Genomic DNA, 23,778 nt, shown 5'->3' with positions numbered 1-23,778 from the left:
GTTTGCATTGAGGCCAGCACTGACTAATTTATAGCAAGGCTGGTAAAGTCAAATGACTGGGAAGCAGGCGTTCAGCATGTGGGGAGCTTTGTTGGTGAGCACTTGCCAACTGAAGACCTCTTGAAGGAGAAGCCACGAATAGGGTTCAAGTTTGTTACCTCCTCTAAAGAAGTTGTTTGTTTGCAAGGTGGACTGGCTTTATGAAACATATTCACAAAAAGATGGATGAATGAAAGTCTATGAGGTAGCTTTAATGCGGGTGGACATTGGGATTACATTATTCTATTCTTTGTAGGACATTTCCCTTCACTTTTGAAGGAATAATACATGCATCTGAGACATAACTGCATGCAGCAGGTGTATATGTACGCATTCAGTCGTTTGGCTTTGAGTGGGGGAAGGGGGGGTCTGTGCACTAACTCCAGAAACCGGAGTACCCGGAGAAAACCCACGCATTGCACGGGGAGAACATGCAAACTCCACACAGAGATGGCCGATGGTGGGATTGAACTCGGGTTTCCTAGCTGTGAGGTCTGCGCGCTAACCACTCGTCCACCGTGCAGCCTGCCCTGTCATGTCGTAGCTAAATAATGTCAGTAAAATATTAAGTGCAATATTCATAAAACAACATATTGACTTAGTTTTTGTTTTTAAAGCGGCTACACCGTTGCAAACTACAATGACAATAAACATATTGATGAATAATACTTTAGCATTTGGTCCAATAAGAGTTCCAAGTGTATGAAATAAAAGGATGCATCCACTCACTCAGGCAGGAGAAAGACGTCGCACGAGGGCCACAAATGGCGAGCAGACAACAGGAGATGAAAAGGACCTCTGCGTGCATAATATAAGGAACACCCCTGTTGAGGCCGGGGCTGGGCGTCGTGACCTCGTTTTGAGGTTGTTGTGATGTCTGGGCTTTAATTAATCCGTGCGTGAAGCCGCTAAGTGTGTCCTGCAAGTGAAAAGAGCAGAAACAAACATGTGCAGCGATGTTGCTCCATATGTTACATAGAAAAGTACCTATTGAGGAAGATATACAAAAAATTATTTTTAAAATTTTCAGCCTGTCAGGGGTCACCACTGCGAGTTTATCACATGGATGCCCTTCCTAACACAACCCTGGGTAGGAAATGAAGTCATGTTTTCTGCCATGACAGGAAAACATGTGCACCATTCCATTATATATAGCTTAAAAAAATAATACAATTGTTACAGTATAGAAATAAATTGCACTTTCATATTGCAGAAAAATTAAAAATAATTTAACATGATTACACTGGGTTGAATAACATTACAGTCTTATACAGACATCCTTTGCAAATAATATTAACCCCATTCTAACACAATCCACCAATGATGCTGTCAGGTTTAAGGAAGCAGGAAGTGCACCAGAGTGAAGTTGGTTGCCACCACAAGGGGGCAGAATGGGACATTTTCAAGTGTGTTTTATTTCATCCACAGAATAAATAGAGACAATTCTCAAAGCAATTACACCAGATTAGACTGGAAGGGGTTGGGGTTAAAATAGCTTTTGATGTGATTTTTTTTTTTTGTGAGTACTGTACATTTGTTTGGCAGGCAGGACTTAAGAGTGCGGGGGAGGAGGGGGATGGTGGCAGCTGCCTGCTACTGGAACACATGAGCAAAGAAGCATACATATAGTACACGTTAAAAAATAAAAAAAAATTGTTTGCAAACACGGCACACGCACACAGCGAATTTAAAAATACTGAGTAGGGATGGGCATATAAATCCTTGGAATAAACTTTGCTTTGACAATTATGTACCCAATGGAATAGCTCGGTGATGTCATGTGACGCCTCTTTTAGAACAGCAAAGCGGTCAAAGATCGACTCAACAGCGCCTCTGCTGGTTGCTGCAGAGTGACGCACGCTGGTATTTGGCTTTGAATCTTCCAACAGGTTAAGCAGTGGCTGCAAAAATGGATGCAATTCCACACAAATTAAACAATTTCATCAACAAACGGATTATGATGCCCATCTCTAGTTTGCATTAAAAAAGCATTCTGTTTTGTTGTCCATTTTAAAACAGGTTTTGAACTAAAACAGCAAAACGACCAGCTTGTGAAATTATAATTGTACCGCGGAGTCTCCGAGGGTGCTTCAAAACAATACGAACATGTGACTGGGACTGTTAGAAAATTCAACATGGCTGCAACAAACACACACACACACACACACAACACATATTTATATTATGCTTAATTGCAGGTGGTCCTGAACCTGTCCATATGTGGGTGAAAATGAAATGAAAACACTGGCAAACAAAACAAAAGAGTTAAATCCAGTGTTGAGTGTAAGAAACACACAGCTTATTTAGTAGAGAGACACCAAGTCCAGTCCTCCTTTTTTTGTTTTTTTTTTGTTTTTTTTTTGAGACATGATCCCTAAACGCTCCCTTTTATTCTTGGCACTTAGTGGTCAAAGCGGTCTATCCGCTGTGACGTCACACCGCTTCTGCTTCTCTCTTCACTGCCGCTATCTGTATTCGCTCCTAAAGACGGCAACCGATGAATAATCAAGGGACAAAACTAGAGTGCACATCATCCAGCACTTCCTGACCGATACCGGCAAGAGCTAATTTGTGGAACTGTATGGGACACTTTATGCTGCTTCTACTGGATGCATCCAAAACCCTGCCTACAAAAAAAAAAAAAAAAAAAAAGCAGAAATTTTAACGTAGATGAAATATTTGGCGAGTCAAGTTTTTTTAGGTCAAAATATTCTGAGAAACAAAAAAAAAAATCAAGTCGCAATTTTGGGAGGGTAAAAGGTTGGGTAAAAGTATTAGTGTCATATTACAAAAAAAAAACTATGAAAACAAAATTTTATTTAAATAAAGTGTAATTTTAGGATAAACAGGGTTCGATTCCACCCTGTGTGGAGTTTGCATGTTCTCCCCGTGCATGTGTGGGTTTTCTCCGGGTACTCCAGTTTCCTCCCACATTCCAAAAACATGCTAGGTTAATTAGCGACTCCAAATTGTCCATAGGTATGAATGTGAGTGTGAATGGTTGTTTGTCTATATGTGCCCTGTGATTGGCTGGCTACCAGTTCAGGGTGTACCCCGCCTCTCGCCTGAAGATAGCTGGGATAGGCTCGAGCACTCCCCGCGACTCTCGTGAGGAAAAAGCAGTAGAAAATGAATGAATGAATGAATTTCAGAATAAAAGGTTCCTACTAATAACATGACACAAAGCTGAAATTAAGGTTGTTTTTTTTCTTAAAATGTAAAACATGTATTTGCATTTCTACATGGGTTTTACATGTTCTAAAGGTAAAAGTGGCCTTGCATCCTTTGGTTTTTTCAGTATGCGTGTGGACGCTAGGACTTCATGTGATGTCGGACTTAACTTTTGGTTTTTCCACAGTTGTCAGGTTGTTTCCTGTTTTGTGCTCTTATTTTGGTTTTGTTTCCTGTTTGGCGTGATGTGCAGCTGCTTTGTGGTCACTGAAAAGTGCGTACCGCGGTACCCGTTTCTCATCAGTAGAGCTTCCGGCATAACATGGACGATAAAGAAACTGAGCTTGATGCTCGCATTGATATCAAGATACTGATATGATATCTAATTTGTATGAAAATATCGGCTGATACTACAGCGAGAAAGGTTGGAAGAAGCGCTCGAGAAGGAGAATTATGCTTCAGCGTCACAATGCCAGAAAGCAAATATGGGCAACAAATTCACAGCATACATATTGTACATTAAAAGTGAGTTACTGCTCCAACAACAATACGGACGTCGACATCGCTACTGTTTACATTAAAAGTGAGTGATGTTCCACATCAATTAGTTACTTTTCCAACGACAATATGGACGTCGACATCGCCACTGTTTACTTCTACACAGGAAGCTAAGTAGCTCATCAACAAGAGTTGTTTTGGTGGAGAAGTCACACATCAACCCCCCCCGCCAAAGAGCTATAAATCAATCAAGATACCATAAGACGGGCTTAGTGGTGCATTTGTGACTGCTGCAAATACTGGCAACATAAAAAAAAAAAATCATGTTATTTGACCGATGAGGAGCACTAAAGTAGATATGTGTAAAGCAACCTCCAAGATGGAGGTCTAAATTAAGAGTTCCACTCCACGATTGGTGTGTTTTTTTTTAGGTGAGGGAAAACCTCAGGTTGCTTGTTCTAGGGTGCAATTATGGCGAGCATCAGCACTCTTGGCTAAGTAACGCGATGCAAACTCTAAACCTTGTTAGTCAGTCTTATAAAAAGTGCAGATAAAGCTAGCGGGAGGCGAAGAGAGGCGAGCAAAAGTTGTGTGATGTCACGGTAAATAGTCGCGTTCGTCGCCGTAAATGAGAGGGTGGAGAAGACTGGGTCGTTTTTGACACAAGCACAGTTCAGTGGATGACCCCATGTTTTTTTTTTGTTTTTTGTTTTCCTGTTAGCACCGACAGCACCGGGCGAGGAGCTTTAAAAGTCCAGCGAAGCTTCCTCTGCGTGTGTGTGTGTGTGTGTCCGCCATTTTTCATTACAAGTTCGGCTCAGACCTCGCTCACTGGCAGGTCGGCGTCATCCAAATCCAAGGGCTGCTTGAGCGCATACGGCTCAAAGGTGCTCCGCCGCCGCCACGGTGACTCCTCCGCGTCCTCGGCGCCGGCGCTCACTTTGCCAAGCGGGCCTCCTGCAGGGAAAGGCGTGCCGGCGTGCGGCTGCGAGTAGGCCGGGGCAGCAGGCTCATGAAGTGCTCGCTGTCCCACGCCAGGCTGCGGGCATGGGCCGCACGCGACAACGGCGGCCCCCCGCTCTGGCTGACGGGGTGGCATGGCGGATACGGGCGAGCGAGGGACTGGGGGGCCCGCGGTAGAGCTGCGGTAGAATGTGGAGCGGCCGCTGTGCTCCTGCAAGACAAGCAAACAGGTTTTCACTCCTTGTGTTGGCGACTTGGCGCCAAATGCAAATATGTTAGAAAGAGTGGACCAGCCTGTGAGGCCTGATGAGGCTTTAGCAGTGTTGGTGCTGCAGGTTGGAGAACGTAGTAGCATTGTTAGAGTGGCGCTGGTGGAAGTAGCACAAGTAGTAGTAGTAGTAGTAGCAGTGGAAGGAGTGGAGAGTCAGCGGGGGTTTTAGTTTGGTAGTCGGGACATGTTGCAGTGGAAGAAGAAGAAGAAAAAGAAGCAGCAGCCTTAGAAGGCCTCGTTGCTCAGGAGCTTGTCACTCTCAGATTTTAGTCTCTGCAACACACAGCACACTCGTCACACAGCAGGAAGGAACAGGTCCTTTACACAAATACTGTACACAGATGTGCAATGTGCGCCTGTGCAGGATTAGGTCTTTCAATACAATGTCTGTCCGCAAATAATACATTCATTCATTTTCTACCGCTTATCCTCAAACAACCATTCACACTCACATTCATACCTATGGACAATTTGGAGTCGACAATTAACCTAGCATGTTTTTGGAATGTGGGAGGAAACCGGAGTACCCGGAGAAAACCCACGCATGCACGGGGAGAACATGGAAACCTCCATTGTCCAGCATAAAAATAGTTAAAATCTAATTTATTTTAGTTTTATTTAGTTAATAAAACTAAAATAAATAAACTAATATTCTGTAATTTTCTACTGCTTATGCTCACCAGGATCGCGGGGGTGCTGGAGCCTATACCAGCTGTCTTCGGGTGAGAGGCGGGGGTACACCCTGGACTGGTGGCCAGCCAATCACAGGGCACATATAGACAAACAACCATTCACACTCACATTCATACCTATGGACAATTTGGAGTCGCCAATTAACCTAGCATGTTTTTGGAATGTGGGAGGAAACCGGAGTACCCGGAAAAAAACCCATGCATGCACGGGGAGAACGAGTTACGTGCTAACCACTCGACCACCATGCCGCCCAGAACTATCATTCATTCTTTTTTTTTTTTTTAGACAAACAACCATTCACACTCACATTCATACCTATGGACAATTTGGAGTTGCCAATTAACCTAGCATGTTTTTGGAATGTGGGAGGGAACCGGAGTTTCCGGAGAGAACATGCAAACTCCACACAGAGATGCTCGGAATCGAACTCGGGTCTCCTAGCTGTGAGGCATGTGCATCGAGAGGGAATATTTTCCCAACTAAATGATTCCTTGTAGGCGATGAAGAGGATTGAGGGTAAAAATTCTTGTGGGTTGCGGGTTGTGCTGGAGCCTATCCCAGCTGTCTTCGGGCGAGAGGCGGGGGTACACCCTGGACTGGTGGCCAGCCAATCACAGGGCACATATAGACAAACAACCATTCACACTCACATTCATACCTATGGACAATTTGGAGTCGCCAATTAACCTAGCATGTTTTTGGAGAACATGCAAACTCCGAGGGTGGAATTGAACCCTGGTCTCCTAGCTGCGAGGTCTGCGTGCTAACCACTCGACCGCTCATTTTAAGTAAACCCAAATTCCACCCCAAATAAGTGCAGTTTGAAGTAATTTCTCATGCCAATTCCCGCACTTAGCAATTGTAATTGTTTTTATCGTTTCAAATTGCATCTTTGTGTGCTTATGTAGGATGTTTTGGTTATTAATTATAAAGTATTACTATTCAAATAGAATACAAGCAGTTGTTAATAGTATATTACACTACATGACACTATGTAAAAATAAACTGGGTATTAGGAGTGTATGCATGTGTGTACCTATAGGCTCAATTAATGGTTAGAAATGGGCGCGTGTTGTGTTTTACAGGAAAAAGAGAGAAGTGGGGGGAAGGAAAAAAAAACAAAGACATACAGGCATCGAACAGGAGGGAGGAGGAGACACAAGCAGGATGTCATACATCTAAGACAGGTGCACAGCTGCAGCAGGCTGCAGAGAAAACAGAGGGCAACGGAGGGGAGAGAAAGAGAGTGATGTGAAAGGAGGAAGAAACACCTTCATGCAGCCAGTGTGTGTGTGTGTGTGTGGACGGTCACCTGACCAAAGTGAGTACGCCCCTCATATTTCGGCAAGCTTTGTCAAGGAACAATGCGATAGAAAGTAAATATATTTATACTTTAGAGTAGGCAGTGTAAAGCTTGTATAGCACCACTGAAAATGAGTCAACACACCCGAAGGAAATAAGGTGGGAGGATTGGTGTCCACCAGTAGAGGAGTGGAAGAGGATTCTAGTAACACCCAGGATAAACAATGGCTGTTTGTTGACTCAGTGGACAGTAGATCTACACTGCAATATAAGCTGTACACTGACTACTCTAGTTATATGACCCCCACTGAATAGTATTGTGCTTTGAGCAGATATAAGAACACGCTTGCCAAATATGAGCGATGTACTCACTTTCGTGAGATACTGTATACTTTTTGGAGGGCGAGGGCAGGCGGCGGGGGAGAAGGAGGAGGAGGGGGGGGGCAAGTCTTTCCAGTGGTTAGGTGTATTTATATGTCTATGTCTATTCAGCCAGTAGCTAGGCGACAAAAAAACGACAGCTTAAACTTTGAACTGCGTGTAAAGCAGCGAAAGGGAGAAGCGAGAAGTGGATGTAAGAGGTGTGAAGGGAGGAGCAGCGCTTGTTATTTGTTTTTTCATTTCTTTTTTTTAGAAGACAAAAAAAAAAATAGGAGCATCAGATGTGCCGGGATGAGATCTGGTCTCCAAAGGAAGGGCCGGCCAGTGAATAAGAAATAAAGCACAAAAAAATAAAAGTTTTAAAAAGAAGGAAGGGGAGTGATGCTTGTTTTTTTGGTTGCTATTAACATTTTTTTTTTTTTTTTTTTAGACGAGCTGACGTACGTGCTGCTGCACTCCCCAATTCGAGACGTATACCTCTGTATACAGGGGTTTGACAGCCGTCTGGCCTGCCGCATCTGCAACAACACAGCGCAAAGCAGGGTTAGAGCAGATGGGCCGTCTGCCCACATGGGAGGGGGGGGGGGGGAGAAGAGGGGCATGGGAGGAAGAGGTGACGAAAAGGATGCGGGACAAAGAGAGAGAGAGAGAAACAGGAAGACAACAGGTGTCCGAGAAGGAGGAGGAGGAGGAGGGAATACGACAGCTGCGTCACAGTGTTGAAACAAAAACAACTACATTAGGGCGGGAACAGAGCGGCCGTCTCCTCTCGCCGGTGACGACATCCTGGCGCTCTGTCCGCGCCGCTTCCTATACGCTAAACATTTAAGTCATGCGGTGTCAGTCACAAGTCATTACATCCATTTCATGCTCTCTTTCGATGCCCTGTGTCCGCCTAGCAGGACTGTTCACTTCATTGTTGAAACACAACAGATCAATGCCGGATCACTTTTTGGCAGCCTCCTTCTGAAGGACCAACCACAACTTTTTTCATCGATACAGAAAAAAATGAAGGATGCATGTGGACCGTTTTGATACATTTCAAGCATTGTATGCAGTGTATGTTATGTTGAACATCATCATCTTATCTTTGTGTTGAAGGTGACAAAGCCAATTATTATTTTTAATATGTAATAACATATCTCATTCATTATTCATTCATTCATTCATTCATTTTCTACCGCTTTTTTCCTCATGAGGGTCGCGGCTGTCTTTGGGCGAGAGGCGGGGTACACCCTGGACTGGTCGCCAGCCAATCACAGGTCACATATAGACAAACAACCATTCACACTCACATTCATACCTATGGACAATTTGGAGTCGCCAATTAACCTAGCATGTTTTTGGAATGTGGGAGGAAACCGGAGTACCCGGAGAAAACCCACGCATGCACGGGGAGAACATACAAACTCCACACAGAGATGGCCGAGGGTGGAATTGAACTCGGGTCTCCTAGTTGTGAGGCCTGCGCGCTAGCCACTCGATTGCCGTGCAGCCATTTTAATATTATGACTTCATTCATTCATTAATTTTCTACCGCTGGAGCCTATCCCAGCTGTTTTAGGGCGAGAGGCGGGGTACACCCTGGACTGGTCGCCAGCCAATCACAGGGCACAAACAACCATTCACACTCACATTCATACCTATGGACAATTTGGAGTCGCCAATTAACCTAGCATGTTTTTGGAATGTGGGAGGAAACCGGAGTACCCGGAGAAAACCCACGCATGCACGGGGAGAACATGCAAACTCCACACAGAGATGGCCGAGGGTGGAATCGAACCCTGGTCCTCCTAGCTGTGAGGTCTGTGCGCTAACCGCCGTGCCGTCCCTCATTCATTATGTAAATAAAAAATATAGAATATGCCAAGAGCCAATATAATAAAGCTATGGTGTCAAAATGGTCCACACCACAGTCAACATGATGGAAACCAGGAGCCATGATGATGTTACCATCAACATACACCACAAACACCGCAAAGTGAACTGTACCGCTTGTTGGACACCAGGCTTCTCACTTAAAAGGTAAAAGTGAGCACATTTAAATCCAACTTTGAAGTGCAGCTCATTCCCGACCCACAATGCACCTGTGGTCTGGGGGGGGGGGGGGGGGGGGGGGCAGAATGAGCTTGCAGCTTTGCCAAAGTTCACGGAGGCTCCAAGCAGACTGTCTGAATGTTCTTTAAGTGTTGAGTCTGTTACGGTAAAAGTAATTATACTACAACTCTACTCCTCTAAAGAGTGACAACATACTGTGGCAGCGGACCTCCCGGGCCCACGCTGGGCCACGATGGCCCCCGAGACGGCCTTGATCCAGCTGTGCATCTCCTCTGGACTGTCTGCCTAGTGGATACAGAGAAGATCAAGTATTATGAAAATGTATTTTTATTACTATTATATGTACCGTCCCTCACTTGCTAGCTCCACTTTTCAAAAGGAAAAACAACCCTGTCTTCATGAGCCCACTAGGCTTCACTACACATCTTAAAATGAAGCCTGGAGCTCTGCTACTGATCCATCTGTCAACTTCACACCTGAGAGCTGTAAGGTTGATCGTTTTGTTTTTCCAACAGGCTAACCCAGGGGTGGGCAAACTTTTTGACTCGCGGGCCGCATTGATATAACAAAATTTCCGAGGGGGGGGGGGGGGGGGGGGGGGGGGGGCAGACTATATATTTTACACGTAACAGTCCACCTGGTATTATTGTATCTGTAAAATTGTCATGCAATCTGCTATTATTATTTATTATTTTATATTTATATTTAAATATTTTTAAAATAATAAAATATTATAATAATTAAAATAAAATTTAAATAATAATTATTATATTATTATGTAAAATATGCAAATATGACAATATTATTATATATAATTAATATAATAATTAGCATTAATATAATAAATATAATAATCATAATAGTTATAATAATAATATAATAATTATTATTTAAATTTTTATTATTATTATGTGCTTGTGTCTCTTTTTTCAGGAGAACTTTGTAAACAATAGACCATGTCAAACAACAAAACTGATAAAACCATCAAAAGGTTGGCTCAGGCCATGATGCCAGGTTGTATGTTGAGTTTAAATTAAATACTTTTGAAAGATTGGGCGGGCCGTATTCAAACACTTGGCGGGCCGGATGTAGCCCCCGGGCCGTAGTTTGCCCACCCCTGGGCTAACCTAACGGGTTGGGGCTATTTTAATGTGAGCGTGATAATAACATTTTAGCATCGTAGCTATGCTATTGTTGCTCACGTTCTCCGTAATGTTTGTTACACAGATCATTAGCATGAAACCTACAGACACACATAACAGTATGTTCCCATGAGGGCTTATAAAAGTAATTTTCTTTCAATTCCAGCTCCAAAGGAGTATTTCCTCCACTGTAGTCTATTAGCGCAGCATTAAATACAAGGCATTGCTTCATGTTTACTGTATTTATAGATACGTAGATCTTACTTGGATGTAAAATGTCCTCGATGTGGTGACGACTTCGAACAGATTGTCACGCATCATGATGTCACTGCATCAACAAGACAGGTTGTTACATGGTTAATGTGGAAGCAATACAGTGCGCTTGGTCAAGTACCTCTGTTTGCACTCTTGCACTTTGTGAACCTCCTTCAGCGGGATCATCCTCAGCGGCTCTTTCTCCTGAAGGCGAGAAGAGCATGACACGGTGGTTTGTATAGAAACGGCGACTGGATAAACGGCTTCATTTGTGGGCGCATTGCTCTAAAACAAAGGCTGATAATAATGATACTGTCGTGCAGCAGACAGAGAGTCTATGTCCTCAAGGGCCACAAAGACGGATAAATCTGATCAACAAGGGACATGCGGCGTTATCTCAAACACAATAATTGTGTGTGTGTGTGTGTGTGTAAGAAAGGCTTAGCTAACAGGAGACAGGAGCGGTAACAAGGCATGACAGGACATGTGAAGAGAAGGCCATGAAATTCCACTGACTCGCTGGTAAAAACATGCCACAACACACAACTATGCGTTTGCTGTGTTGACCCCACCTAGCATGGCGGGGGCCTTGATTCTCCTCCACACGTGTAATGAATTTAACACAACGCTGAGTCCTTAAGAGTCTATTATAAGTCAAGAGTCAATTACCAGATCGGACTTGAAGTAGCTCATCGAGTTTTCCTCCAGAAGGAAATATCGTCGTTTCCAGTTCCTCATCTGGTAAAGGAAGAAAAACATTATTTTTGGATAACATGCATAATACAATACAGAAATTCTGTCTTATATAAATATAGAAATAAAATAATGCTCAATTTTTTTGACACTGTCAGACAGGTATTCATTTCCAACATGGTTATTATTATGCATGGCATCATAATGTCATTTTGCATTCAGATTAAGAACTTTAACCCTTTGACCTTGACATAAGCCCTAAAGAACTCTATATGGATATCCTATTTCCGGCACATAATATGATGTAATGTACAATTATTATTATTTGCATTTATTTATGATCTGAACGTGTTGGTAAATGCAGACCGTACTTAAAGAAGTGGCTGGTGAGACCACAGTAGCTGACTGAGGAACATAGAAATGTGCATTCTGCCTGTTTGTCTCCTGAGGCAGGGACATTTATTTTTATATTCCACAAGTCATAGGACTTTACATTTCCGCTTGAACAAGCCGCTATTGATTTCTGCGATGCAGCTTGAGCAGCCTATTAAGAATATGTTGCGTCCAACAACTCTACAAAGTTAAAAAAAAAAAAAAGTCTGGAAATGAAAATAGGAGAAGTGCAAGGACTCACCACAGCGCCTTGTTTGACGCAGTAGCCCGACTTGATGACCGTGTTGTCCTGGGCCGGCCTGGCTAGGAAATACGGTAGCTGGCTGTGCGAGCGGTGCATGGCCTCCCGCTCCGCTCTGTCTGCGCCATCGCCGCCTTCGTGCTGGAAGATTGAGAAACACCGTGAGAATCCTGAGGCAACATTTACACCATCGGGACTGATGGTACGAGGGCTGCACATAAAAAAAATTAAACTCAAGGATGCTGGGGGAAAATTTGATATATTTTTGTATATTAGAAGCAATATATGCTTAACTATGTGAACAATGTACAAAATACAAAACTAAATCTCAACTTTGTGTGAGTGTGAATGGTTGTTTGTCTATATGTGCCCTGTGATTGGCTGGCCACCAGTCCAGGGTGTACCCTGCCTCTCACCCAAAGACAGCTGGGATAGGCTCCAGCACCCCCCGCAACCCTCGTGAGGAAAAGCGTTAGAAAATGAATGAATGAATGAAATCTCAACTTTGTGTTATGAAGCAAATTTGTGCAACATCTACTTTATGAATGTCATTGTCAGTGTCTAATATTAATAAATTATTTTTCAAATACGCAAAAGTTCATTCATTTTCTACCGCTTATCCTCACGATGGTCACGTGCTAGAGCCAATCCCAGCAGTCTTCAGGCAAGAGGCAGGGTACACCCTGGACTGGTGGCCAGCCAATCACAGGGCACATATAGACAAACAACCATTCACACTCACATTCATACCTATGGACAATTTGGAGTCGCCAATTAACCTAGCATGTTTTTGGAATGTGGGAGGAAACCGCACAAAGAGGGTGGAATTGAACTTGGGTCTCCTTGCTGTGAGGCTTGCACACTAACCACTCTTCCGACGTGCAGCCAGCAAAAGTTCAATAAAAAAAAAAAATAAATTAAATCAAAACATATGGGGCCTACTGACCGAAACCATGGATAAAAAGTGTCATTAAAATTAGCCATACGTCAATAATAATAAATAATAATAATAATAAATGAAAGGATCATCTTGACTTGTCACACCCCTACAGTTGTGCACTTGTCCAGATCCAGTAGATTGCTGCATTGAAATTACTGCCACCTACAGGACAGGAGTGGAACACAGCTGCCTGGGATTTTTCAAATAAAACAAGTTTGCCACACACTTTTGCGGTTGTTTGGCATTGGTGGAGGTTCGCAATCAACTGCGTGCCTTTCTAATTTTATGTTATGTGTTCTCGCTGAGAAAAAAAAAAATTAGTCGTAAACAGAAACTGACTCACTGTTTTGTCTTTAAAACTCAAAATATAGCAATGTGGGGTTTAAACATTGTCAACAACACAACACTGATGGTGTGTCAACATATTTTTAAGCATGAAGACACACACGTGTTGCGGTTACCTGCGTCTGGGTCACAATGGGGACGCCTCCTATGATCTCAGTCTTATAAGACACTTGCTTCTTGGGTCCTACCGCGTCCAGCAAAGATTTGTGGTTCTCGGAGTTCTGCTGGCCGTCTGATGCTTTTGGAACCTGAGGGAAAGACACAGACAGACTATTATGATAATGGCCGCTCTTACTGTAACATGCAGTAAAAAAAAGTGGGAAAACACCCTTTTCCTAAAGTTGAAACATCTGCACGAGGAGATCGTGGCAAGCCTCTTAACATATGTTCTTTGTGCTGCTCAGAAAATCCTCTGATCCATGGACTCCATACAACATCTCTACAGCTTCCTGTTTGTCAAACCTGCTCACTCCTAAGTTTTACAACATCAGTCCACTCAAGAAATACTGATCATTTCCTTAAGGTGACTTCTCACCGTGATCTTAGTGGCTTTATTGAGAGCGTTGACCCAGTCCACCAGGTCCTGCTGATCATTGGCCTGCAGGAAATACTTCCTCATGCCGGCATTGATGACTAACGCAGACAAAAAAAAAGAAAAAAGTAATAACAAGGAGATCACGTCACATGATGGCAACGTCATACAGCATAACCCCTTTCCATTATGATCCTGGAAACCTTTGGAAAAAACCTGGATAATTTATTAAAAAAAAAAACACTATCACATAACTCAAGTTATCAAAGCAGCTTTTAAGATGTCTTCATTTTTCTCAAGCTGCTGCAAGACATTGAAAAGCCATTATCTACCATAACTTTTATAACAAGCAACAACATGTGCGTTGATACTGAAATCTTGCAACTACTGCACTTTCTTTTTGGAATACGTGTCGCACAAAAAGACGCAAAAAACAAAGAAAATTAATCCTTTGATGTTCACAAAGGTTTACCAAGGACAATGGCATTCAAACTCAAGTTTTGTGCTACTTTAGAAGTACATGTTCCCATTTAACAACTGTAGAGGTTTCTCCGTACTACAAAAAAAAATGCAGTGACAATCTCCGACTTTTGCTTGGACGTATTACAAGAATGGCTTTCTTGACAATTTGACTCAGATGGAGTTTCGTCCACGTGTGGATGACGCTGCACGATTCAGCTGCCTCACTCTGCAACCGCCTACTCATTTCTCAGCATGACAGCCTTCGACCTCAACTGAAAATTCATGCTCCTTTCTAGCAGGGCAGATCATCATTTTACATTTAAATGGCATTAAAAGAGTGCTGGGGGAGCACTGAGATGAGCGCTTTCTACGTGAGAACATCTGGTCAGGTAATCGTGCACGAGTAAGACCTCTTCACTCTTCCACTTTCCCTCACTTTGCTGTAAATAATGGTGTGAACCGGTGCTGTGAGAGTGTACTGGTCTTTGGACAGATGTAGGCGTGGGAGCGTCCCGTGTCCTGTGTGACTCACAGCAGCACCGACAGAAGTGAAATGTGTGCTGGGAAACGTAGCACACAGACGGTGGAGGTGTCAGCGCCAGATACAATGGTCCAAAAACCCACCTGCGAGCGTGACCTCTGTGCCCTAATGTGGCGCCACTTGTTTGGTGGTGGTGGCACCACTTGTCTTGGTTTAAGCTAGGCTGCTGGGTGTTTGCGGGAAAGAGGCGGTGCAGTCGGAACTCACTGATGTATGTAAAAACATGTGGCCTACAAACGACGGTGGTTTAAAAATAACCCCCCTGACATCTGTGAATCAGGTTCCGATTTGAGTGGCGACATCCTGTCAGGACCTCGGCAGGGCCACCGGTTTACACACACACACACTCCTATAAGTCAGCTTCTTGTCACAAACGAGCACTTCCTGCAATTGAAGCGTTGGAAAAGAGGAGGCTAAACAACAACAGGGAATAATAGGACGTTGACACAAATGTAACAGCATGACATTACGCTGCGTTTTAGCGTCCAAGCGCTAATTACAATTCCTCATTGGCCTGCTATGTAGCTCAGTACGCGGATTAAAGCAATTAACAAAGCCAAGCCGCATGTATAAAGTTCAAGTGGGAAGCACTGTGACCATGGCAACTGGTGTCCGGTGTGTGTGCAACTGACAGCAGCGGAACAGTGCGATGACATAAACAGCGCTGCTGTGCAGGCCCAAACCTTTATGGGGCTTTTGTTGCCTTTTAATATCAAAATGTCAAAAGGACGTTCGTGCCGTGCGTACTCCCGTTAGCGCCTCTGTTCAATTAACCGCAGTCCCTCCTACAATTGCTGGGTGTGTGATCCATATAAAAGCAAATAAACTGCAGTGGTCTCGAAATAGTGCCCTGTCAAAAAAATAAAAAATAAAAAAATAAAAAACTTTGGCAGTCATGGCTGTAGGCGACTTCCTGATTTTTTGTTTTATTAACTCCACAAGATGGCAGTAGCTACCTTTGACCATGAGAGGTCAGCATCCAGCAGTTTCATCTACCTCTGCATGTGCTTTAAAACGTTGGTGTGAATGTAATGCAGGGGTCTCAAACACGCGGCCCGCCTTGATATGAAAGTTTAATGTTAGTGCGGCCCGCGCAAGTTTGATATGGATGCTGTATGGTATCATGTACCCAGAAAAAATGATTACGTTTGATTAATGTTCATGTTAAAGATTAAATTACTGTTATTAGTTATCCTCCCTATCCGTGTGGAAGTGGTAAGTTTTTGGCTATTTAAGTTTAAAGGAAATAACTTGAAGGCTACCTTCTGTTACTCCCAAATGATCTGTTACAGGGTCAAACTGTTGTCATTCGAGATTCTACTAACTGTAAAACATGTTATAGAGAACATTTTAACCTTCGATCAATTCAACTTGATGGAGGAGGTTGATTTGCTATGGCGACCCCTTATGGGGAAAGCCCAAAAAGAAAGAAGAAGAAGAAGTGTATCACGCATTTCATTGATTAAAAAAAACACTATCACATAACTCAAGTTATCAAAGCAGCTTTTAAGATGTCTTCATTTTTCTCAAGCTGCTGCAAGACATTGAAAAGCCTAACTTTGATAACAAGCCACAACATGTGCGTTGATACTGAAATCTTGCAACTACTGCACTTTCTTTTTTGGAATACGTGTCGCACAAAAAGACGCAAAAAAAAAAACAAAGAAAATGAATCCTTTGATGTCACACACGTCAAACACGTCAGCCATTTGTTATAGACATTGAAAGTGTGATAAAAGTGGATTTTCTTACCAAAGCAGAACTCTGCCTTTGGCCTCAGCTTAGTAGCATCACTGACCTGAAGGAGAACAAAACCGAAGTACGTCACATCTGATACCAGTGCGATGGAATCTCGTGTTAGGTTCGAGATAAGACTCGCCGGCTTACCTTAGAAATGTAAGTGAGCTTCAGGGAGCCCACGCAGTCGGCACCCACTGGAAGATTCTGCAGAAAATAACGATGAGAAACTTACAAAAATAATAAAAAGTATGTTTACAGTAACAAAAATCAAGAGTTGGAAGCACGCAAGTTGTGGGATTCTGATTTGAACGTCATTAAAATGTAAGCGTTTTGTTTCTATAAAAAGAAAGGGACTGACTGAATTATTCAAACTTTCTCCGGCACTACACAATCTATGAATACTTCATGTTGACGGAGCACTTACAAGAACCACGCTAATGCAAACGTGACTACACAAAGTCAAAATTGCAGACGTACTCCGACGACTCGCAGCCAGGGTTGAGCTGATTGCAGTCCCGGTCCTAACTGATGCGTTCAAATGCTCGCTTGTAAAATCCAAGTGCTACAATCGGACTGATAAAGAGACTAAGCAAGCCTGCAGTACTCCCTCAATAACACAAAAGATGCGGCCCCTTGCAAACAGGATGCTACGTGCTAAGCTAACACTAATTACCTGCGGGTTGTCCATGAACCACACTAGGCTCCCCTGCTGAGTGTCCAGTATGAAGTAGCGCCGCAGGAACTTGCCGCTGCTCTCGTTCTCTTCGATGTCCAGGAAGCCACAGATGCGGTTCTGCCGGTCCACGTAAGGCATGGCGCCGCCGGGACATTCCCTGGCCTGCACGGGCCAAAAACAGAGGGAGCGGAAGGGAAGAGGAGGAAGAAATCCTGGGAGAACAAACAAGAGAAGAAGAATCAGAATGTGTCTTTGTGTTGCGTTTACCTTAAAGAGAATGTCTTTCATATAATTTTGATACCTACAGCTTCAGTGTGCTGCTGGATCACGTGACCCGGACCAAAACCCGCCTTTTATATCAGCCCTACCCACTCTCGCTCCCTTTTTTTTTTTTTTTTTTTTAGTCTCCACGTCCCTGTTTTTCTTCCCCAGTAACACTCACACACAAACGCACACACACACACTGTCACATTCTATTCCATCTCCTCCACCCACCCTGGCTTGCTCTTTCTTTCTGCTTTTTTGCTTGCCGTCCTCGCTCAGTCTTTCTCTCCGTCTCTTTACGTTTTTTTTTTTGTTCCGTTATCCCCTCCCAACTGCACTCTCATCTGATTTGGCAAGCCTCCGGCCTGCCCACTCAATCTCCTCCCCCACCTCCTCCTCCTCCTCCCTGCGAAAGCCGAGCACCCACTCGAGCGTGGCAAAAGCAGAAAAGACCAAAAAAAACCTCACTGAGCATGCTCGCAGGCGGAGAGAGAGAGTGAGCACGATTTAACCTGCAGACATATGACACACACCTGCTCTAGTTTTTCCATCTCGATCAAGAAACTATATTTTTCATATATGTAGTATGTACACTCACTTGGGTTGGGTATTCTTTACGTATTATTCGATAGCTTGGTAAACGGTACCTCAACTAGTACATGATTTTCTTCAATATGTAGTCTTTCACTTTGCAAACTTGTGGAATTGGTGTTGTTGACATGTATTTTCTCACAGGTAATTCGTACTGTCTGTCAAACGTTTGCAGCATTTCTTGCAAAGTTGGCTTTTCCACTCTATTAAAAAAGCAACATTTGTTTTGCGATGACACACTTTGCACTGTTCCGGTGTGTAGCGCCCCCCCCCCCCCCCCCCCACACACACACACACTGAGACAAAGCGAATGTATAACTGACAAGACGTCTCTCTGTATGCTGCTGTATACCTTGAAGCATCTAGGTGCTCAACCAATGCACAGAGTGAACCCTCTCCATGCCTGTTTGGAGGTGAGTGATGAAGAAAACGCATATAAATGGCAATATATAGAGGCCAGCAAAATTTTCGAGTTCAGTTTTACTTATTGTGTCATTAATTTTTGTTATTATCACAAGATTTATGAGCAGATTATTATGAGCAGATTATTTCATTCATTTTCTACCACTTTTCCTCACGAGGATCGCGGGAGGTGCTGGAGCCTATCCCAGCTGTCTTCGGGCAAGAGGCGGGGTACACCCTGGACTGGTGGCCAGCCAATCACAGGGCACATATAGACAAACAACCATTCACACTCACATTCATACCTATGGACCTATGGAGTCGTTTTTGGAATGTGGAAGGAAACCGGAGTACCTGGAGAAAACCCACGCATGCTCGGGGAGAACATGCAATCTCCACACAGAGATGGCCGAGGATGGAATTGAACCCTGGTCTCCTAGCTGTGAGGTCTGCGCGCTAACCACTCGACCACCGTGCCGCCCCAGATTATTTCAATTTCTGCAAAATGAACCAACGGCAGGTCGCCCAGCAATAAACATGGGAGCCTTACCTGTACGTTTACTGTGATTGTGGTCTACAGCGATGTCTGCAAGAAAAGACTTTGTCTTTATATAAGCGATGCATACATTTTATTCTTTGACAAGTTTGAACTTGTTCAGTCAAGACACTTGATTCTTTCAGGATGGACACCATTAATTATACAAGTGTTAACTAGTTAAGTGTGTGAGAGACAGTAATGTCAAGGCCTTGGTGGGTGGGCGAGCAAGCGTTACTGTAAGCATATTGTGACATCGGCCTGTTTAAGCCGCTGTCCTTCTGGGCTGAGGCTAAAATATGCAAGCGGGACAGCTCTTTGGAAAGCGCGGATAAAGACGCTCTTTCTGCGTTGGGACATTATGAGCTCTGTGCTGTTGGACGGGAGGCAGAGCCAGGCGACAATAGACCCGCTTGTTGTGCAGTATGGAGTCAGAGCACATCTCAGGGAATTGAACAGACACACACGCACACACACACACAGTCAGGAGAAGGCAGCGACGCTGTCAAAGACAACGATTACGACCGACATAAGCATCGATTGTCGGGCGGCTGTGAGATGTGGCTGTGTTAAGTTATTCTGCAAAGTTTTGAAGATTTCTAGAAATCTTCGTAATTCTTTGCTCTGAAGTAATTAAAGTTTTGTGGTCTGATAAAATAGTAACAAGCGGGAACGTCCACGACAATGGAGGCCTGTTGTTAGGTTTGTGCCGCTCACATAATTGACACGACTCACAACAAAATTAACATTCACTGCCGATGACCAACTACTGGCCCCATGTGGTCACAGGGCTCTACATTAAAAACAAAAATTACTTGCGCATGGGGAATCCTTAAGGTGAGAACTTGCCCGAACATGCCCCAATGTAAAATGAAAACACTGCCATAATGATATCATCTCATTTTTTGTGGCATCACATGAGAATCTCAAATAAAGATGAAATGATTATCATTTCTTGTGGTTGTTTTCCTACATAGATCATGACGTTGCATGGAAATCTGGATTGTCAAGAGACTTCTAGGCACTTTGCCTTGATAAATAAAAGTACATTCATGATTGAATAAACATTGTGCTTATTAAATAATCAATGACAACACAAGTTATTGGGTAAACGCTATTGGGGAACCGCTAGATTTTGTAGCTTGTGCAAAATCAGCACTTGGTATTGGATCTAATCGGTGGTGGTTCATTGTGACCGCTTCAAATTGTCACAGCAAGGTGATTCACTCACCTGTGCCATCATTTGATTTGCTGCCGCTAATAAAATACTTGTTTATCGGTTTTTGGTGTTTTCCTTCAGAAGTTGTTGAAGAATTAGACCATTGGCAGGGACGCCATGATAGATGTTTTCGTAGTCAAACGATCGGTTGATCGCGAACAAGAACGGTGTGGGTAAAACGCGGACTGCGGACCGCGGTCTAAATAAACGATTCTGATTGGTCCATTTCAAGATTTGCAAGGATTGGTTTGCAAATTACCACCGGAATTACGCAGTCCGTGTTTTACCAACACCAAACAAGAACCGCTTTAAAAAAAAACTTGTCCCAGTATGGCATGCCAAAGTGCACTTGCCCGACGGGAATATCACTGATTGGATTTACTTGCCCGAATTTTGTTTTAACTCACCCCGGACCATCGGTACATCGTTATTGTCGAGCCCTGGGTCATCTGATTGGCTTAACTTGTCCTACTGTAGCACCTGTTGTTGTGTTTGACAGCCTGCAATTGTATTTTCGAGCCAGCTAGCACTATTAGGATGTTTTTACAAAACACATGTGTCAGTGTAAACATTGTGTCCACGAGTAGTAGCGTCTTCTACACTTTAAGACATGATTTGATAATATTTCTGGAAGAATTTTGAAATTTTTTGTATTGATGGGTGACATGTCTGAACTGTTTGGTGAATGTAAAAGAAGGCATTTGGCTACAGGGGAAAATGTAAAGGGGGTACGGTCCATGTAACCGACTGGGACAGAAAGTGAACATTTGCCACGCTGGGGCTTTTGTCCAGCATCACATGGCGGCCAACTGGTCACGCAGGACGGGCCATAAAATCAGCCCGGGCCAGCTGGGCACCTCGGCAGAGTCAATATTTTCATTACGACCACCATCTCTGTCGTGGGGAACAGCTGCTGATGGCGACTGTGCTTAGACAGCAGGGCTTGTGTTGTGTTCGTCAGGAGAGGTTGTCGGGACTTTAGTTTGTGGTTGCTTACAGGCCTAAGGTTTATTGTTGATGTGCTATTGAGCAAGGTAGCCGAGCTCGGGTACAATGCTGTTCGAATTCCATTAAGCGGTATGATTCAAATCACTGTTACTACAGAGACGCCGCAGTCTTTCGATGAATTGACAACAGTTTTACAAATTTTCTGTTACCGCGGTGGATTATAACAAAGCAGTTAGCCATTCTTGTTGATGGTTGTCAGCGCGTTCTGATCAAGGCTGTATTGTGAAGCGGTTACGTGCATGTGTGTAACAAGCATGTTTGTTACACATAAACATAAAGATCTAAGGACCTCAACTGGCTTTACAGGCCCTTTTTTCTCCAGGTAGAGTAAATAAATAGCCTTTATAAGCTGTAAATAGGACAAAAACAAAGGTTATGGGTTGGCAAAGAGTTTTTCATATGGAAATTATCTGAAATCCCACCGTTTGGTATTATTATCATTATTGTTAGACTCTTCATTGTCTTTCATTGTCTCCTATTCTCATGACCAAACTGGGGGTTTAATTGAGATTTAATTTATTTACATGATACAATTAAAATTGTTGTTAAACCAGTCACAAACATAAAACCAAATGCAACTCAATGTTGAAGTCAGTGAGTCAATTAATGGACTCCAGTAAAATACTTAGTCCACCCAAAAGTTGCCTTTCAAGTACAACTAATTCTTACTTGTTGGCAGGTTTGCAGTAACCGCCCCCCCACGGAAGCCCACTCCACTATTTGAGAAGCACTGCTATAAGGTGTTATCCCTCTTCCACTCCTGATTACTTTTTTAAACCCAAAAATGTCCGATGAACACCATCAGTTAGCATGTTAGCTATAATGGTACCAAAGAACAGAATGGGCAAATAAATGTCAGCTAGCATTGCATCACTAAAATAATGAACATAATGCTAGCTAATGTGGCTTTCGTACAGTGCTGCACTGTAACCTTAATCTATAAAAATAAACATTGTATATACTAAGTGCGAACGTAACAGGGGTCCACTTTGCAAAGGTCACAAGTGACATCGAGGAGGTCAAAAAAAGGTCAAAGGTCACAGTCTAGTACTTCGCATCAGGGCTAAACATTCATGGTCACTTTCTGCCAGCATGTCGGCCGAACAGGTTTGACAGGCTTCGGCCTCCCTCCCTCCGCGTAGTTGGTCATTCTCGCATTCAAGGGTTCTGTCTATCCACAGGTGTTGATTTAAGTTTGTACAGCAATATTATTTATCCTAACTGGTGACACCGACTATTACCTGGGTTAGCGAAATCATTAGCCGAACTAGCTAGCTTGTTAGCGTACAAGTTTAACAGGAATGCAGGCTACTGTTAGCTGCACCCGTTTACACATCTGCTAGTCGTTTTTATCTAGAACACAAATTGACAATTATATTTTATTTTAAAAATTCATACACTATGGTGTCTAACTCAATGAGAGAAGTTTATTTGACACGTTAACCCGATCCAGCTAGCGCTGGTCCTACGAGGCGTTGCCATCGACAACCGAAACACAGCTCCAAACAGAATTTAAACAAGCACACGGCTACGTTTACCACCGCGACGAACACGTCCTTACCCGAGTTTGTGGGCTCGGTAACCGCCTCACTGGGAGCTGCCTGGGGGTCGCCGTTCTCCGCCTCAGCCCATCTCTGACCCACCAACACGGAGGACGGCGCTCCAGTCCGAAGGCTTGCTAGCACTGACGAGCCTAGATCGTCACAAATGAAGAGCGGCGCTCAAGCGAAGATTACAGCACTTCCACTGTTCTGATTAGGCTGATGTAATCGCAGATGCTGGCCACAGATGTTAAGTAAGTAAGCCTTATTCCCCACCTTTTTGGTTTTATTTGTTTATCTATTAATTTATTTAAAAAGAAGTGAGGTTACTTTACCTTTGTGCTCTTGGTTAAAATTGGTCACAGAAGATGCAGCAAAACTCAGTGTCTGTATAGCGACATCTAGTGGCCACATTGTGCATTGCTTAAGGCCTTCTCAGCTTTGATTATTATTATACAGTATGATTGATGCACACTATTTAACATTTGGCTGCCCAACTCATTCAAGTTTAAAAAAACACATATTTGGACCCCAGAATCTGGCTAATGAGCCAGTTAAATTTATCCACCCTACCCCGGCTCTAGCCTGAAGTCAATTTAGTCACTCAAACTTGGTCTTACCCCCTTTTGTGTTGGTGTTTTTCACACAGAACAGCAACACAGAAGCAGCGACCTCTAGGGGCAGTATGAACGGGGCCAAGTGCAGCTCCACCTCTGTTGCAGCTCCACTTCAGAGAATAATCGGCAACTCCAGTTCATCATTTTGTGTCTGTGCTTTTCACACAAAACAATGACAGGGGAAAAGTTTGTTTCCAAGGGTTGTGTGAAAGGGGCTGCACAAAGCCATCGTCTCACCTGTGTTACAACTTTGATGCTTCCTCAG

At 43.5% G+C, this 23,778-nt stretch overlaps 3 protein-coding genes across 11 annotated transcripts in view; 1 reads left to right on the top strand and 2 right to left on the bottom strand.

Moving 5' to 3' along the window:
- LOC131107728 (serine protease HTRA1A-like) overlaps nt 1-2,711 on the bottom strand; it is a 35,103-nt gene extending 32,392 nt beyond the window's left edge. The window contains exon 1 of the mRNA XM_058057987.1: nt 769-2,711. The gene's annotated coding sequence lies outside the window, so the exon portion shown is untranslated. The remainder of the gene's footprint in view (nt 1-768) is intronic.
- A 154-nt stretch (nt 2,712-2,865) lies between these two features.
- On the bottom strand, nt 2,866-23,743 carry LOC131107729 (pleckstrin homology domain-containing family A member 1-like). Of its 8 annotated transcripts, none has more exons than XM_058057992.1 (14): nt 23,517-23,743; nt 22,917-23,048; nt 17,334-17,548; nt 16,808-16,864; nt 16,673-16,718; nt 13,921-14,018; nt 13,502-13,633; nt 12,101-12,241; nt 11,443-11,511; nt 10,913-10,977; nt 10,783-10,846; nt 9,572-9,661; nt 7,763-7,836; nt 2,866-4,882 (listed from the first exon to the last, which is right to left on the bottom strand). In XM_058057992.1, exons 3-14 carry the CDS (start codon nt 17,472-17,474, stop codon nt 4,645-4,647), a joined length of 1,215 nt encoding a protein of 404 aa, XP_057913975.1. In that variant the 5' UTR covers nt 17,475-17,548; nt 22,917-23,048; nt 23,517-23,743; the 3' UTR covers nt 2,866-4,644. The 8 variants fall into 8 exon arrangements, with proteins under 8 accessions (XP_057913975.1, XP_057913979.1, XP_057913971.1 ...); XM_058057996.1 differs by lacking the exon at nt 23,517-23,743 and adding an exon at nt 6,766-6,840 and having other exon boundaries at nt 22,917-23,061; XM_058057993.1 differs by lacking the exon at nt 2,866-4,882 and adding an exon at nt 4,967-5,215 and having other exon boundaries at nt 23,517-23,732.
- phactr2 (phosphatase and actin regulator 2) overlaps nt 22,420-23,778 on the top strand; it is a 32,473-nt gene continuing 31,114 nt past the window's right edge. Inside the window, exon 1 of one of the 2 annotated variants that reach the window (XM_058057982.1) lies at nt 22,420-23,150. In XM_058057982.1, the coding sequence (XP_057913965.1) occupies nt 23,131-23,150 (20 nt within the window). In that variant the 5' untranslated portion in view covers nt 22,420-23,130. The remainder of the gene's footprint in view (nt 23,151-23,778) is intronic. The other variant, XM_058057985.1, reaches the window with a different exon arrangement.

This window comes from Doryrhamphus excisus, chromosome 20, assembly GCF_030265055.1.
Source record: "Doryrhamphus excisus isolate RoL2022-K1 chromosome 20, RoL_Dexc_1.0, whole genome shotgun sequence".
NCBI classification, from domain to species: domain Eukaryota; kingdom Metazoa; phylum Chordata; class Actinopteri; order Syngnathiformes; family Syngnathidae; genus Doryrhamphus; species Doryrhamphus excisus.
The sequence above is the reverse complement of the archived record's forward strand: the minus strand, read 5'-3'. Positions and strand labels throughout refer to the sequence as shown.